Here is an 18,079-nt window from a genome sequence, read left to right as displayed (position 1 = left end):
GCCTCAGTCCCCGTTTTGTTCACGGACATGACTGGAACTGAGCTTCATCTACCCCTCGCTTTAATCACCAGCGCTTCTGCTGCAGCAGTGTGTTCCAGGGCAGGATGCCTCACTCCCTCTGCTTCACAGTGGGCTATTTTTATCAGACAACCAACAATTTCTATTTCGGGTAAGCAAAGATCTTGGCAATGCAGTGTGCTTTTCCCAGCCTTGCCTCTGTCACTGCCCAGCCCAGCAGACAGGACAACCACGTTTCACCCTGCGTTCTCCAAGGCAGATACAGGAGTTCTGATCCATCACTTTGCCCCAGACATTGAAACAAATCTAATTTTAAATCTAATGAAGAAGTACAGAGAAAGAATCGACGGCTAGAAACGGAAGAGAAACAGATTCAGATTAGCAAGTGCAGCTGGTTAATTAACTAACCACGGTGACACGCTACTGAGAGATGCAAAGTCTTCCCCATTTCTTATCGTCCAGAAAGCAAAACTAGATTTTAAACGTTTTGCTGTGGCTAGATGCAGTCACTCGTGGGTATGGTTTTCAAGCCTGCACTCTGCAGAAGACAGAGATGATGGGCCCACCTCTCCAGCCTGTCCAGGTCCCTCTGGATGGCACCCCTCCCCTCCAGCCTGTCAATGGCACCACACAGCTTGGTGTTGTCTCCCTGGAGCAACTTGAGGCCATTTCCTCTTGTCCTATCACTTACTCCTTGGGAAAAGAGACTGACACTCGGCTCCCTGCAGCCTCCTGTCAGGCAGTTGTAAAGCGTGGTAAGGTCTGCCCTCAGCCTCCTTTTCTCCAGACTGAACAATCCCAGTTCCCTCAGCTGCTCCTCACAGGACTCGTGCTCCAGACCCCTCACCAGCTTTGTTGCTCTTCTCTGGACAAGCTCCAGCACCTCAATGTCTGTCTTGCCCAACACTGACCCCAGTACTGCAGGTGCGGCCTCACCAGTTCTGAGTACAGGGGATGATCCCTTCCCTACTCCCGCTGGCCACGCTGTTCCTGACACCAGCCAGGATGCTGTTTGCGCTCTTGGCCACCTGGGCACACTGCTGGCTCACGTTCAGCCAGCTACGAACCAACACCCCTACGTACAGGCTAGGTGCAGCTCCTGAAGGAACGCCAGAAACTTGCTCTCCTTGAAGCCCATGTCTGCCTGTATTCATGATCTAGGGAGAAATATTTTTCAAACAGAGCAAAGATAGGGCTGGGCAAATGACAGCTGGAAAAAGATAAACACGGGCACCGGTTAGCCCTTCCCCCATAATGGGACATTTATAGACGCTGGCCATACACCCCGGCATTCCAGCATGTTTGGCCCCACATTCCAGTGCCAGGCGTTCCCGGGTGGACACGGACTGCTACGGCACAAGCTCCCAAATGCTGCTCCCAAATCTGCTCTGCTCTGGATAATGCTAGGGCTGTCTCGCAAAGAGGCAGCTGCTTGCATGGGGCTGGCTCTCCCCTTGTTTCCAGCTACTGAGTTACACTAAGAGATGCTAAAAATACGCTAAATCTTTTCCTGATAATGCTTTTCTGTGTGAACAGCCAAGAGAGAAAACCCAGAAGCTGGGGGGTATGGGGAGGAACAAAACGAGACAAAGCTGGAGACAAAGCAGGGCTCTCATCAGTGTGAAAGCAGAAAAGGGCCTGAAGTCAATGAGAGGACAGATGAACGGGAGACACCTGGCTGGATGGAACGAGATGCAGACAGTAAAGGTAAAAAGAGATGATGCTGAAACAACGGAATGGGAATGCAGAATCTGGTCTTGTTACAAGGGAAGGACAGGAATGGAGGTGACGACTGAGGATGCGTGTGAAGCAGCAGCCACAAACCCAGTGGAATAGGTATGATGGAGGGAAGATAAAACATGACCAAAGGAAGCAAAGACGGAGAGGTGAGATTTTACACAGCACAGGAGAGAGAAATGACTTTGTAATTTGTGAAACGTGGATTATCTCTTGGCTGAGGGAGGCTAGGCTGCCCCTACAAATCAGAGCAGGATATCCAGCTGTATCGGGGCTAAGTCATGATACGCAATCACTGCCATTTTGCCTTTTGTAGTCCTAGATGGACCTTTAATACTTTTGGTACCAGCACCCTCCATCCCTCCTCCTTTTCTGAACACCATTCCACAATGAATTCACAACTAAGCTGTGCACACAACCTTGTCATCTTCTGAGTCAGGAAGCATCTTCCCCTCCCTCCTCTGCAGCTTTCAGAGGCTGCGTCCTTCCATGACAAATCCGCCGCACTCTCCCATTCACACGTACCGTTCTCTCCCGCTGGCTGTTTTTTCTGCCTTGTTTGAGACACCTCTTTTTGTGCCTCAGCAACCACACAGGCCACTTCCCTTTCCAAAACAGAAAGCGACCTGGCTCTCTCCCCTCCTCTTTTTCTTATTCTAATCCTTCTGTTGTGGCTACCTCCCGTTTCAGACAGTGCCAAAGTCTACCGCAGTTCTGCATCCCAGTTTTCCTCTGCAGAGAGTGCCGTAGTCTCTCACACAGGGCACAAGGAGAGGGCAGGTAACAGAACGACCGCAGCTTCCCCCACGCAGGGACCCACATCTCACAGCCCCTCACTTACAGTGTGATTGACTCTCTGTAAGCCACTGCTGGGCAAAGCGGCCAGGGTCCGATAGTCCAGCCTCAAAGGTTCACTGGTGATATTCTGGAGAGGAGCAAGGGGATGAGCAAGGAAAAAAAAAAACAAACAAAAAACAAACCAGGAAGAGATCAGGCCAGAAGTCAACTAAATCAACTAGAAAGAGCAATTAAAAGGAAACCACCCCTAGTAATAGCCAAGGCCTTATCTCCAAACTCTGCAGAAAGTTCCTGTTGGAAATGAACCCGAAGTAGTTCCAAACACAATCTCATGGAGACCCATGGCAGAGCCCAGGCTTGAGAAATACTGCAGAGAACATGCTGCTCTGGGCCCTTGGTCACCTGGTGCACAGATCCCCTCCATTCCTCCTGCCCCCATACGCACCAGTTTTCTCCAGATACCTTCCAGAAAGGCTTCCAGTCCGGATCTGGAGACATTTGAGAGTGCAAATCTACAACTCCTTTACAGTAGGTTTTCGCAACCTTAACTCATACTCATTGTATAATTTGGTTTGATTTTCCTTCCCATTTGCATTTGTCTGCCTTTCTAATTCCAGCCACTGTTCTTCACCATTCCTTCCTCAAACAAATTACAAATTTCTTCATTTCTGCTATCTTCTCTTACACCCAAAAGTCAAGCCTTTTTGGGGGCAGGGTGGGGTGGAGAACAGAAGTTATGGGGAACGAGCACTCTTAGAGATTTCTCTGGTCTTCAAGTCCAGTTGCGATCCTTTTCTGTGACGCTCCAACCCTCCCACCGCGCTCCTCACCTCTGCCTCCTCCTCAAGTTGCTGCGTGGCTGCCTCCCGCTCCCTACGCATCCACTCCTTCCACGAGACAGGACAGAGTCAGAGCAGCATCCAAGCAGCACAGGCAAAGAGAGAGGGAAAGAGGTCAGCATCATGCTGGGCACTCCCTCCAGAAGGGAGACAGGGGAGCAAGAACAGCGCTGGTGCCAGGAGAGGGCAAGTGGAAACTCAGCACATAAACTGGGCCCAGGGAAAAGGGAGCTGGAATTCTGCATGAGCTCAGTTATTGCCAGCAAAACAGGTGGGAACAGACATCCCGTACAATACGAGCCAGGGTGTCACCAGATGAGGGGAAGAGAGCAACGTCTCTAAGATCCTCAGCAGGGCCAGTCCTGGGGAAAAGCGAAGGGAACCAAAGCCCCTCCCGCCCCCCGCCAAGCAGAAGCTAGGCCATCACCAAGGGAAAGGAGAAGACTGCTTGTTGCTAGAAGAGACATCTTGACAGGGCACAGACTGGAGAGGCTGGAAAGGAATGGACACACAAATCTACAGAGCACAGGCACAGTTGTCACCAAGGAAAAAGACCTAAAAAACCACACGCTGGTTAATAGCATCACAGTCAAAAGACGATACAGAGACAGAAACTGTACAGGCGTAAGGCAGGGCGCAGCCCCAGCCGGTCAGCTCTCAGCCAGCGCAGCATGGGAGCGTTGTAGAAGTGACCAGTGACTAATCTCACAAGCCCCAGCTACAGGCTCGCTTCCAGCGTCAAGGGGAAGGTAATCACATGTTACTGGTCTTAAAGAATGACTTCTCTGCATTTATACTTCTGTGACTTTTTGCCCAGCAGCTACACTGCAGGGAGAGGGCTGTGGACAAAAGTAGCATCATTCCTCCGTTTTATTGCATATTGCAGCCCTCCTGACTGCTCCTCCCAAACAGTAACCACCAGATGGCCCAGACGTCCCAAGGCTGGAAGGATGGGAGGTGGAAGGCATCTGAGAAATACAGAGGGATCTAACTGAAAATTCTGATGAGCACCTAGGGCCTTCCCTTCAAAAGCTTCTGTGCGTTACCGCAAGCAAATAATTAGTGTCCCACATCACACCCCCGATCTCCAGACAATAACGAGCAACATGAGAAGACAGCAATGCTCTGGAAGATCACGAGACCCAAAGGGATATTTAGGGATCCTTAAGCTAAAGTCTATTCTGAATCTGGTTATCTTATTTTGGACAAGCGTTATCCGTAATGTGGGTGTTCAAGCTGACAGCAACCTTGTACGTGATCCTTCTCTGAGGTCTTAAGCTGAAGAGAGACAAGAGTGCCAGCCAGCCCAGATGGAGTGGTGGAATGGTCAAAGTTCATCTCTGACAACATCTGGGAAGCGTGGGGAAGCTTGGGATTAAGACTGGAAAAACAACTACAGCTACGGAGCTGGGACACAGAAAGGCCCCATGAACCAGTCCAGGGAGATGTGGAGTTACCAATATTGCTATTAAAAACTGAATTATCAACGGAATGAACTTGGGAGATGTATGCAGTGAGTGCAACAGTGGTATCAGAACACCTCTACAGGACTAACAGTGAGTACAGCAAAGTCAAAATTCTTCCCATTTCTTCAGTTCACAACCTTACTGTAAGGAGACACGTTTGGTCTCTGTCACTCCTGGGCAAAACTGAACATGAAACACTGATGTATTAGAGGAAAGGTCCAAAGCCGGTGACATGAATAGTGTTACTGAGGATCTGGCACCGCGGTGGGAACTTCCTACGGCATGACAATGGCTACCATACAGTGCTGGCTCCATCACTGGTATAAATTTAACCATCAGAACCATTAGTAGCAGAAGCCCAGTTTCAAGGTGATGCTAAAAGGCAAGAGCAGAAAAACTTATCTTTGCTCTTGGGTCTCAGGCCATGGATCCCAAGACATTAGAGGAGTCTGAAGCATCCGTTGCTACCTCCTCCTAGTACCCTAACAGAAGGGGCACCAAAAAATATGAAATCTGTTAAAGGTACCGGCAATTCTGGAGGGGAGTCTTGGCTTCTGCTGATCACCACGCTACAGGCATACTTCTCAGCTCTTTGGAGGCTGGGACAGACAACGTTGTAATTATACTAAGCCAAGGACATGGACCAGTTGGAGAGGGTCCAGAGGAGGCCACGAAGGTGATCAGAGGGCTGGAGCAGCTCTGCTGTGAGGCCAGGCTGAGAGAGCTGGGGCTGTTCAGCCTGGAGAAGAGGAGGCTCCAAAGCTTCGAAAGGGAGTCTGCAGCACGCTGAACCCCTTTTGTCTCTCTGTCCCAGTCTTTCCTAAAATTGTACCCTGTGTAGCCCATTGCAGTCACGGACAGAAGGCAGAGCAGGATTAGATAAATATGAAATATATGTATGTACATGTAACGATTACAAGTATCGCATGCCTGAAAGGCCATACGGCCATTTTCTTGTTCATTGCTCTGTCCTCTTACAGTCTGTGCCACTGTCTATTCAAACCTGGACGCTCTTCCCAAAACAAGCAAAATCTCAAGTGTTAACTAAGTTATACAGATCACCTCTATCCAGAATTGCCAGCATAACTACACTCTTGTCAGGCAGCAAATGTAAAAACAGCTGAGTGATGACCACTATCGAAAGAACCTAGGAAAATGCTAGGTGTATCTAAATTGGAAACCCGAAGAAACGCCTGCAAAATGTACACATACTCATTTGCCAGGAGAGCAGACTCCTAGCTGACAATACTGAAGAATTAAATTTTCCCTCACCTTCCAGAAGAATCTGAATGACTTAAGAGAGACAACTAGAAAACCCAAGTCCTCAAGGGGCCTGACTCTGCTCATCTATTTCTGGGAAGGTTGAAATAGTGGGCAGATATAAAAAACTCTCATAAGGAATCAGAAAAATTGTAATGTAAACTGAGGAGCACAAACTTGTGATTGACTAACAGCACCGCTTCTTCAATTCAGGGCAACTTTGGGCTGTGTGTTCTCATCTTTGCTCATACAAGCTCTGTCAGGTCATGGAGTGCTGTGCAGAGAGAACTGGTTAAGCATGGGATTTCCAAGCTAACAGGCCATTTTTCTCAGAGGTGCAGCTTGGCCAAAAAGTACCAGCAGGTGACAAAGATGAACTCTGTAAATAACAGAGGGGTACCACCAAAGAGGCACACAGGAAGGTATGGCAAAGCCACAAAGCAGCTAGGGTAACTTGAGGAGCGCACTACGATGAGAGAAGGCCCAGAGCCCCCTGTGGCACTAACAACTGGGTAGAGATAATCTGCGGCATTTTCCTTAGGGCTCACAGGCTTGGCAGAACCACTGTCAGGAACAGATTCTGCTACGTGAAAAATCTCTCACCACTTTCTCCATTTCTTCTCTCTCCCACTGAGTTGCTTCTCTCACCATTTCCATCTCCTAGGAGAGACCAAAGTTAGAGCCACTTCACCCCGTGCTCTCTCCCGACTCGGAGCACCTGTAACCTCAGGAAGATTTCAGAGTCCCGTCCTAGCGCATTCCTGGTGAAAGTGCTGGGAGCTGCTGATCCCATAAAAAGGAAGTCCACTACCCAACATGATGCAGATTCCAGGCACCAAGGGAGACACTAGAGATTTTCAGAAACTTTTTCCACTCCATAACATTCTTCCGCTTGTAGCCAGAATACCCACCTTCTGTAGGATCTCCAGTTCTTCAGGGCTTAAATCCCGATCAATAGAAGAGATACTTTCTAGGCTATTCTTGCGCCCAATACCAGCAGCAAAAGGGTTTGCAATAATTCCTGGGGACATCTACAAAGCAAAAAGGCAATAAAACATGACAAAAGCCCACAGCGTACCATACCAAAAAATTCCATATCCTGGGCTTCCAAATACGGAGTATCAAGATGATCCTAGGCAGACTGAACTCTTACACAACTTGAAATCTTATTTCAGCTGTAAATTACTCAAATTACTCATTTAAATTGAAGCAGGTACAGAAAGGGGATAAGGTGACCAGGAACTGGGTACATATTCCAGTGGAAAACAATAAAGCTTACTTGCTGAGTCTTGAAAAAAAGAAAGCTGAGAAGGCACAGGATTGCTATGGGTGAGTGTTTCCCTGTGGGGAAAGGCAAACACCAATAAAGAGAGAGACAACTTATTTTAAATATAACACTGGCACAAGAAAAAAACAGGCATAAAGAGCCTGGACAAAATTAGCTTGAAAACTACATTTCTAACCAGTGCAGTGATATCGTGAAACAGCTCTGTAATCAGAAGAGAGAGAGTCTTTAGAGACTATTACATTTATGAACTGACATCCACCTCCTGTTCACATAGCTGGAGACCAGGCTTTGAAATCTGGGACCTCAAAAAAAAAAAAAACAAAACCAAACCTACAGCAAAAGGCTGGGAAAATCCAGCAATCTTCTACAAAGAAAGAGGTGGGATCCTCGTGGCGCTGGTCACTACGAGGGCACCTGCACTTCAGTTCTCACCTCAATGGCAGCTGCAGCCTTGGGATCAAAGCCATCACACACTAGCACCAGGAGCGCGTCACCCACGCTTCGGAGGATCTGTACTGCTTCTGTGTGCGTCATCCCCAGCAAACTCTGGTGATTCACCTCCAGAATCCGCATTCCCACCTTCAGACGGCCATCCCGGGCTGCGGCCCCGGAGGAGCTCACCTATAACAAATGGGGGGAATCAAGGTGTCACCCAAGGAGGTAAGAGAAGATTAGAGAGCATGGGGACCATCAGGAAGACGTGAGGAGAGAGGAGAGCATACAGAGGAAATGGGGAGAAAAGGCTGTGGCTGCACGGCAGAGAAAGCATCTGGAAATACTTTACTTATGGAGAGGGTAGAAAAGGAAGAAAATGTACAATTCCGTAGAGGAAACAAATGTGGAAGAAATCTCTTATGGGAGATAAAAAGAATCTGTATTTGAAACGTGTTGTCCAAAGGAAAGAAACTGCTTTTGTTTTGTCATGAAGCAGGTGAGAAAGAACACTCTCGCATCTACGATTTACCTTCACAGGAAGGAAAGTGTAACAGTTTTTTGTTGGGAGAGAGATGGAAAATGCAAGCATAGGGATAATTTTTGTGGATAAAGATAAATGAGGCATAACGACTTTTCCCTCTCTTTGTGGGAGACACAGGCATAACAAATCATGCGTGTCTGTCATTTTCCATCCTGTTTTTCAGAGAAATAATGTGTAACTCCTATTTTCTTTCCTCAGCAAGTCACAACAGCTCGTGCTTGCCCCACGTACACAAGTTGTCACCAGGGGAAGCTACTACATGCAGCATATTGGTAAGGCACATGAAAGCCTGAGTGTGCCACAAAAGAGTGCAAGCATCCACACATGTTCCAGGAGAGAATGGAAGTGCACGCTTTGCCACCAGGACAAGGGCAGGAAAGGCAAGGAGCTTTATGCATTTTTTTCGCCTTTGCAGAGAAAAGACTGCAGGATTTGCTGTGGGTACAAAGTGAAAGAAAATGAAAAAAAAAAAAAAATCCAAACATAGAAGCATGAGACTCAGGAGAAATACGCAAGGTGGGGAAGTGAGAAAAAAAACTGAACAATGGGGAAAGGAGAAGGTAGTATCAGGAACTAGACAGAAATGCAGGATGCAGCTTGAAGTTCCTATGGGAAAGGAACAGAGTCACCAAATGGGCATTACTTTTTCTAGTGGGAAACGACAAAGCCTGGAACCAAACGGGATGTACGCACAGCCCAGTTAGATCACATGCAGACCTCGGCACATTTGGTATGCAGACAGACCTCGCTGGGAGCACCAGAGACAAACTGATGGCTTCAATTCACAGGCCCAGCCTCAGAGCCAAAGAACCAACACCACTGAGCTTTACGAAGAGAATTACGAGCAGTGCGATACAAGGGCTTCGCAGAAAGAACACGTCAGTGTCAGGGATCTCAGGCATAGCCTGCAGATCTGTGACAAGAGAACAAGGAGAGACGAGGGCACAAAGCTTGCTGCTAGGCAAGGGAGATGCAAGCACATGCATGACTGGTTGTCAAGGGAGGATGGAGGCACAGATACCATCAGAGGAAGGAAAGAAAGAAAGGACTTGCACACCACATATCACTGGGATCAGAGAGGCAAAAACCCCAAACAAACCAAAGGCATGGCTGTTTATTGGATTTAGGAGAGCTGTTTTGGAGAAAAACCAATAGATACATGTTTAATAAAGTACCTGTAAAAAGAGGAGAAAAAATGCTGCGTGCTTTTTTTTTTTAGGTTTAGGGGGAGGGAAAGCAGCCATGCATGCCTACACAGAACTTCTTCAGGGCTGTAAGGAAAACATTTGAGTGTGTGCGAGTGTGTGCATGCACAGAAGCGGTCACATGCAGCTGAATGGAAAAAGTACTGTACTCACAATTTCTTTTCCAGGGAGAGCAAGTGCATAAGTGTGACAGTAGAACACTCAGAAATAATGGGAGGAGGTGAATTTAATGTAGAAAAATGTCCTTAATGCCAACTGTCAGCTGTATTATTCATATGTCACTGAGGGACACTGAGCTGTCCCCACTGAGACAGATAAGGAATTTCACATTGTAGATATCATTTATACTTCTCACAGTATTCAACTTGTAACACTCCATCAAGAAGGTTTTAAAAAGGAAGAACCAGATTACAACTTTTAAAACAAATTACAATTAAGGGACTCAATGGAAATGGAAATTAAGAAAAACTGAGGAGGAAGAATGCAGTAATCAGACATCCGAAGAGGAGGAAGAAGAAAAAGCACCACTTTGTCTCTCAGTTACTGGAAATACACAGACAAAAATAAGAGAAGCAGGAAGAACAATCTGGTTAGGACAGATAAGAGGATCAAGCTGAAGTAACACAGTTGAAGGGAGAGCAGAAAAGTTCAGTGCTTTGGTTCTCCACAGGCTAAAACAACTAAGATGTGAAAGAAAGGGCAGGGGGAATAGACTAACCCTGCAACGGGGCTAAACTGTAAGCCTTCAAAACTCCTAAATGCTGTAACACTGAAGGAGATAAAAACAAACTTCATAATGAAAAATAATTGTAGGTTGCAATAATCTTCGGTTTTCCTTTACTGCCATTACAAATATTGCAGTTGAATGTGCAACTACTACTTTAATAGGGTGAATTCACTCTTTCAACTTTGAAACTCAGACAAAGAAGTTACACCCTGACAATAACAAACACTGAGCATTCCCTTTCTTTGACAGCAGCCATTAATAAAGGGTTAACTGGCAGTTACAGAGTGTCCACCATCAGCAAGGACAGAGCTAGGGCAGAGTTTCCACCCTGCCATAACAGCTAGAGAGGGAACCAGTGACACTAAGGGGAACACCCAGAGCCTCCTTTGGTGAGCAGCAAGACCAAAAGTCACACCACTTACACTATGCTCTGCTGCTAACAAGAAAGAGGAGGCAATACCTTTTGGTAAGAGTCAGGAGGAGCATGAACTTACACACAGTATGTTGTTGAAAAGTAAATCTGCATTACTTCTTGGGGAAAAGTGACATGACAAGTAAGTGTGCACACAAGCAGTCATTTACAAAGGAAAGGGGAGGAAATTGCAGACATGGCGCGTGGCACAGGAGGAAAGGTGAGCAATTTGTAATGTTTTGATGAAAGGACGACAGAGCACACATGTCTGAGTGGGCAGGAAGGCCACAAGCACTTAGGGGAAGCAACAGGAACAGAGGGGAAAAGGAAAGATGTATGGGTTCATGTTACAGAAAAAAAAAGGCAAGAGAAGAAACACAAGGCAGAATAAAAGCAAATACAGCAAATGAAATAAGTAATTCTGTAGCTGTTGTAGAGGAGGAAACACGAAAGGAAACAGATGAGTCTCCTTCACTGCATGGAGAACACTCCAGGAGAACTGACGTACCCAGTGAAAGCGGAGAGAGCACACTGAACATGTTTCACAGGGATCACCCTTTTCCCTAGCAGTCCTTGCACACAACCAGAGTCAGTGGTCTGGTACCTTAGAAATGAAGATGCCCTCATCAGTGGGATCGAAGGGATTTCCAGCATGACCTTTTGCTCCACCTCGGATGCTGATGCCCAGCTTTTCTCCTGGAGCCTTTTCAATGCATATTTCCTGTAAACACAGAAAAGGTCTCCTTGTTTCTCAGCCAAACTCAGACTGGAGTTGTTGAGAAAACCCTTCCAGTAGCTGGCCATATTCTAGGACCAGAATTAGACCTGTCACTCATTTGGCACAGTTTACTCCTTTTGATGAGGCTCTGCCCTTTTCTGTATTTCTGTCTCCTGTTCAGGACTGGTCTTCATAAAATCTGATCATTCTCACATCACAGTACCACCATGGGCATGGCAAGAGACCCTCCACAGTCCTCAAATAGATATATACTAACAAGAAACTGGATTCTGCCACAACAGAAGGAAATTTCAACCAGAAGTTTGGTTGTATCCTATTCCCAGACTTTTGGCTAGATAAGAAATTGCCTTCAGAAACGATCCTTCTATGAAGAAGAGCGCGATTCCCCCCAGTTCTCTTACTCAGAACCTACCTGCATACCCGGTGGTGGTGGATCTCGCCTTACTAACATGGTCAGCTCCTGGGTGTTGGACAGCAGGGCATTCACTGCCTCCTGGTGAGTAGCATGGCGCAGGTCAATACTGTTTACCTCCAGGATCCTGTCCCCTACACGGAGCCCACTGCGAGATGCCAGTCCACGGGGAATGACCTACAACGAATCATTAATATTACAACTAGAGAAGGAAATTCCACCTCTCCTTGGAGAGACACTGATTGTGTCCCTAGGCTATCCTCCAACATCCTCTGAGGGCTGTTTCGACTTCTCTCTCTGCAGCCAAAGTTCCTCAACGGGTAACATACCTGTGAACACCGACAAAGAATGGAGTAAGATTTGCTTTCGTGTGTCATCTGATATGTTCTTACATTCTCATATTATCATTTTCATCTGAACCAATCCTGTGTCAGCTTTTCCATTATTTTGCCTGTGACTGTATCCAGAATACAACTTTCTCACAAGAATTCTGAAGGAACTCAGATGTTAAACTGCAGGGCTGTTGTCGGATGTGCACCGTCTGCCTTTACAAATGGCCACTGTACCAGCACTGACAGTGTCAGTACAACTCCAGACCTCCAGAAAGCTAAAGCTGCTGCCTTCAACTGCCTAACACAGTGGTACAGAGAAAACAGGAGCCAGGCTTTTCTTCTGTGTACCAGAGGTACACAGTGGTACAGGGAGGGAGGCAAGGGATCCAAGTTGGAACAACGAGAATTCTGACTAGATATAAGGAAGAAAATGTTCACCATAGCAGTGGTTAAACACTGGAAGAGGAGGCCAGAGAGCCTGCGAGATCTCCATCTTTGGCAATACTCAGAACTTGCCTGGACAATGCCCTCAGCAAGCTGATCTAGGCTGGCCCTGTGCTTTCAGTGAGATAAATCACCTCTGCTCTGCAGGTCCCTTCCGACCTGAATGATCCTGTGCTGCCGCAGCTTGAGAAGAACACAGTGGGAGAAGGTCCAGAGAAAGGCATCTAAAATAACGAGGGGGTAGAGCAGCACCTTGAGAGGAGAAATGAAGGCTAGGAGAGAGTTTGAGTTGGAGAGAAAGCTGAGGAAGGAGAACGAATGAGGTTTAGAACACCGAAGGAGGTGAAGAAGCTGAATACAGGACTTCTGTTTACCAGACTGGCAACACAAGAATGGAGGAGCATTCAGTGTAACCAGTGGGACACTGGTTCAGAGCAGATCAAAGAGTGCTTCTTCAGGTGACAGGAAACGATGTTCTGAACTTTTACCCATGGGCGTTAGAGGAGACAGATTCAGCACATCCAGGGGCTGGGCCGGGATGTCCTCTCAAACATCCCTAATCCAACGAGTGCGGATGTGCAGGACTGCGAGGGGAATGAGCTGCTGCAAGCGGCTGGCTTGTGTGCTGTCTCTAAACAGCAGCAGCCAATGCCACCACTGGAAAGAGAACGTCGAGTCGAAGGATGCTGGCCTGAGTACAGATGAGCACTTCCGGTTTTCCTTGCAGTTACATTCATCCTGCTAACACTTTCTGAGGAATGACTGCTTTCCTGAAACACCTGCATCTTTCCAGCATCCATTAAAAGCCAACACAAGCTCAGCAATTTCAAAAGATGACTCTCCCCAAACAGTTCAGCGCTAACTATACAGATTTGTAGGATTTTACACGCCGTTTAGATTTCTACAACAGCAGCAGCATGGCCAGTGTACGCTAACTCTTTACATACGCACGCATCCCTCTGCCATCTCTTTTTTTTTTTTTTTTTTAAGCCTATACTGTACTTCTCAGACTCTTGCGTCAAAACCCTTCATCTAACCCCAATAATCAAACAGCTCACGAGTGTCCACTGCCAGGCTGCTCACACAGGACCCTACCTTTGAAATGAAGACACCTGGTTCATGAATCCCAAATGGATGGCTTGAATGGTCACTGCCTCCTACAATGCTGAGTCCCAGGGGACCGCCTGCTTTTACGAGGTGAATTTCCTTGAGGGAATAAGAAGCAGAGACAAAGGGAATACGGGATATCATATAAGGACCACAAACACTGCAAAACATGCAGTCAGGGACATTTTGCAGGAGTGAGCACAACGTAAGCACCCACAGGACACCCACCCCATTACCTCTCAGCGCCCCAATAACACAGTGGGTCAGCTCTCATCAGACTACGCATTTTCCCAACCCAAAGACAGCCAAGATTACACCATCCCATATGCCAGCAGACAGACTCACCTCAATGGGATATTGATCCTCCAGGCCTTTAGGCAGATGGTTCCTTTGCAGCGAAGGTGTCTCCGCCGGTGGGCTCTCCCCATGGCTGGGAGGCGGCGGTGGGGAGTGCATGCGCACTCGTGGCACGCCTGGTGAGTCTCCCTCGCTGAGCTGCTCTGCACCCTCTCTCTCTACCAGCAGCACGATGGTGGGGGAGGATGCGGTAAGCAGCGCTACTGCCTGATCATGCCTGGCTTCTGTCATGTCTACCCCATTGATCTAGAACAACCCGCAAACTCAGTGTCAGACCGTCACCCGAGTACACCCTGTCATTTTCAGCACTCAGCCAAGCACCTAAGGGACCCCATTCTGCTGGAACACTGCCCCTTCTCAAAAGCCTGCTCCCCAAAGCACTTTGTAACTTACCCCGTGCCTTCCTATCTGGCAAAGGGACACAGGCACCTGCTCCTTCCCACCTGACCGCAATCCTCCTTCCAGACAGCTTACCAGCCCCTTTCCCACCTTCCCTGTACACCTCCAAGCCCTGACAGCTCCAGTGATGCTCCAGGAGACCATGAAGACCAAGTACGATGCTCCACCTGGAACTCTACAAACCTAGCTATTGCCCAGACGGTGCTGTGGCTCGCTCATTACCTGGCACTCCTCCTTGGCCTTGCATTCCAGCTTTTCTCCTGGGTCATGACAAAAGAAGCCCAAGGGGTTGCATTAAAGGAGTGGGTCCAAAGATCTCAATATGGGCAAAAGACAGAACAGTGATTTCCAGAAGTGATGCCACAGCACACCAGTGTGCCACAGCATCAGCTGCCTTTGCACTAGGCCATCTGCCCTTATTAATCACTCTCAAAGCCCAGACACAGGCACTGAAGAGCATGATGTGCGACAGGACATGCCACTGGCCACTGGCTGCTGTCCACCCATGCTGGGCAAGGTCATGGCAGTCTGGGGAAGATGTAGTTTTAAGCCATAAAAAGTGTACCCCAGGTGTAAAGAGACTTGGGAGCACTGGGTAAGAGATTCTGCTAGTCCACAGCAACCGACCGGCTGACACAAAGGGAAAACGAGAATTCTTTTGGACAATAAAACACTATCCAATATGCTATGCCAAATAATTTTAAGAATACAACTACAGTTGTATTGTGATACCAGTGAAACACGTGATGCTTCAGACAAAGAGGTACCAGCAGTTGCAGGGAAGCAGCAATGTCATTCGTACAAAGCACTGAAGAGAACTCATCTGAAAAACTGCATACTATTCTCATCCTTCACACACAAAAATACTATCTAACAGAAGCTAACACGATGTGCAGAGAAAAGCTGCTACGACAGGCAGGGGAACAGAGATTTAAAACAGCTTGCCAGAAACTCGAAGGACCAGAAAGGGTGTGATTGTTCTCCACGAATGTATGAGGGACAGAATACTGACAGGAGGGCTGACCTGAAAGAACACTGTCAAAAGGACAAAACTCGCCATGACAAAGTTGAAGCTGAAAATTAAAAGGTTTCCAGTCCTTAGGTTCTGGAAAAGCTTTCCAAAATGAACAATGAGGACACAAAAATAACAGCTGTTAAGATGGAGTTTGCTCAGCTTATGAAATAATAACATGACTTTGTAACAGCAACTGGATTTTGTAGCCCGATTCCTCACTTTCTAATTCCCAGAAATATTATAGTTACTCCCTGCTCCTTCCAATAAAGCAGTTTCTGGACAAAGCTAGCTGCACACAGTCTGACACGGCTTTGTCCAGAACCTCCACAAACGCCACCACCACCCGACCTGTGCCATTCCCCTTACGGCACGGAAGAAGAGAGGCGAGACAGCCCTGTGCCATGCTGGACACAAACAGAAACCCCCAGCCCCACAGCATCTCCTCTACTCAGAGGATCGTCCCCAGAGCGACGCCTTTGGCACCGACTGTAGAGGACGAGCAGCAGGACGTGAAGGCGTGCCAGCCTGCACACGCATGCAGGAAGAGGAGGGATGTGAAGGTACCTGGGCAACGGTTGCTGAGCGTAAGAGACAAGGCAATAAGCAGGAGAGAGAATAAATTGAACACACAGGTGCACACACCTTAATGAAATGCAGGTAACAGAGACAAGACTCAAGACACTCACGGATGGATCACTAAAGGAATCACTCAAATGGCATCACTAAAGAAGTGCAACCAAAAACTTGGTAATCAATATGCAGAGGAAACCAAGGTTATCACGGGTTATCAGAACAGCTCTCACGGCAAAGAGCCAACTTGCAACAGGAAGTTAAGGGGGATTGTGGGAATGTGCAAAACTTGTTACGGGATGTTTAACAGAAGGATCGCAACCAGGAAAGTGGAGTGGCCAAGGAGGAGAGGGGAGGAACAAGCGTGGGAGAACGGGGAGAGTGGAGAATACAAGAGGCTGATCACATGCAAGCAGGCTGCGGGTCAGTACGTCTGCCTGGCCAACCCCTCGCCTGCCCACCAGAATCTGCTCTGTCTTTTTATCAAACTCTGTTTGCATTCACTGTGCAAGGTTGCTGTCTATTCTGGGTACGAGCGCAAGATCTACTCGTAAAATTCAAGCTGGACTAGCCAGCAAGTAGGAATCTAAAATGAGGAAAGACCCAACAGCTGGCCCAGAAACTGGATAAAAGGCCCAAAGTCTGACCAAAGAGCCTGAAGAACTTGATGCTTGGGCCAGAGACTGAAGAGACCTGCAGACATGAACATTTACGTGAGCTGAGTGAGAGAGTGTATGTGCAAGTTCCACTAGCAAACCTTAAACCTGACTAGCAGAGGGCAGGAGCAGGGTTAAGTTGTGAGTTGCCCACGCCCTGCGAGGACTGTCGGTGTTTATGTGGGTGGCCCTCTTCCAGCTGGTGTACATCTGTACCCAGCCATGTCTGCAGTGTGTCTCATCTTTGGAATCTGCACTTAGCCTTCCTGATGGCTGGACCTGGGAATGGGGGAAAGCAGCAGCCTCGTGTCCAGTGGACTGGGAAGGGAGGATCCCCTTGGGTCCTCCCGTCTGCCAGATACACCCATTTTCAACAAAGACGGCATGCAGAAAGACTTGGCCCTTAGGTTCTTGTCACCAGATCAAGGCCCAACATGCTCCACAGACAGAGCTGCTACAGCAGCACGCACTCTTGACTTCACACGTTCCCCTCTGATTTTTCTGTCACTGACAAGAAGAGGAGAACAGTCAGACTTGGTCAGACCAAAAGCATAAAGTGGTACTTCCCTGGACCAGCGAACAGGGCCACAGGAACTCCCCGAGTCAGAGGTGTGTTGCGTGTAACAGCCCTTGATGGCATCGTTTACTTCTCCATTACCCGGCAGTAACGATGTCTCCCCTGGACAGCTAGTTTGCAGGGGCCTTTGCTGCTATGTCTCTGCTTAGCAAAAGAACAAGGCCAGCCAGCGCGGTTCGGCTGTCTAAGGGCGCAGAGGATGGGAAAGTGTGTCACCTGTCCTTTCCCAGCCCCACGCATTCGTGTGAGTGCCCGTGGGTTATGTTATTCTGGGAAATTTCTTAGTGATCAAACCGCTCTCATTAGGACCCCCGTGTGTCACCTGGTGCTACTGCTGTCCTAAATCTCCCCCAGAATCAGTTTTCTTCAGTCTATTCCCAGTTCTGTTCCAAAACCCTTAGCTGCTGCTCCCAGTTCTGCACTCTCCCTGCTAGATTCCCACCCCACGATCAAACTCTCAAACACTGCCCTGCCTGGCAGCTCCCTGCCCCGTGTCTTCCACCACCAAAAGGACTCTGAAGATGCCTGCGATGGCTCTCAAGACACACTAGAATATGTGGAAAGCTGGAGTTAGTAGTCAATCACTGGTGAGTTTTGTGGGGTGTTAACTTTGAAGGGAGATCTAGGCTGGGCTCTTCAAGCCATGTACTCAAAGCCCCCTTAAGAAAGTAAAAGGAGCTATCCCAGTCCTTCCCGGCAGAGAAGGCCAGGACGATTTAGAGCACAGGGGAAGAGTGTGAAGCTG

The 18,079-nt window shown here is 47.9% G+C and overlaps 1 protein-coding gene across 26 annotated transcripts in view; it reads right to left on the bottom strand.

Moving 5' to 3' along the window:
- SCRIB (scribble planar cell polarity protein) overlaps positions 1 to 18,079 on the bottom strand; it is a 110,847-nt gene that overhangs the window by 36,372 nt on the left and 56,396 nt on the right. For 16 of the 26 annotated variants that reach the window (XM_086741439.1, XM_086741424.1, XM_086741427.1 and 13 more), the window contains 9 exons: positions 14,106 to 14,363; positions 13,749 to 13,859; positions 11,878 to 12,054; positions 11,331 to 11,447; positions 7,839 to 8,027; positions 7,030 to 7,149; positions 6,722 to 6,778; positions 3,384 to 3,440; positions 2,597 to 2,680 (listed from right to left, as the gene is read on the bottom strand). In XM_086741439.1, coding sequence (XP_086597565.1) covers positions 2,597 to 2,680; positions 3,384 to 3,440; positions 6,722 to 6,778; positions 7,030 to 7,149; positions 7,839 to 8,027; positions 11,331 to 11,447; positions 11,878 to 12,054; positions 13,749 to 13,859; positions 14,106 to 14,363 — 1,170 coding nt within the window. The remainder of the gene's footprint in view (positions 1 to 2,596; positions 2,681 to 3,383; positions 3,441 to 6,721; positions 6,779 to 7,029; positions 7,150 to 7,838; positions 8,028 to 11,330; positions 11,448 to 11,877; positions 12,055 to 13,748; positions 13,860 to 14,105; positions 14,364 to 18,079) is intronic. The other 10 variants (XM_086741438.1, XM_086741431.1, XM_086741435.1 and 7 more) reach the window with 5 other exon arrangements.

The sequence above is a fragment of the Chlamydotis macqueenii genome, chromosome 2 (genome assembly GCF_036417535.1).
Source record: "Chlamydotis macqueenii isolate bChlMac1 chromosome 2, bChlMac1.mat, whole genome shotgun sequence".
Lineage (NCBI taxonomy): Eukaryota > Metazoa > Chordata > Aves > Otidiformes > Otididae > Chlamydotis > Chlamydotis macqueenii.
This window is presented reverse-complemented; position numbering and strand designations above follow the sequence as displayed.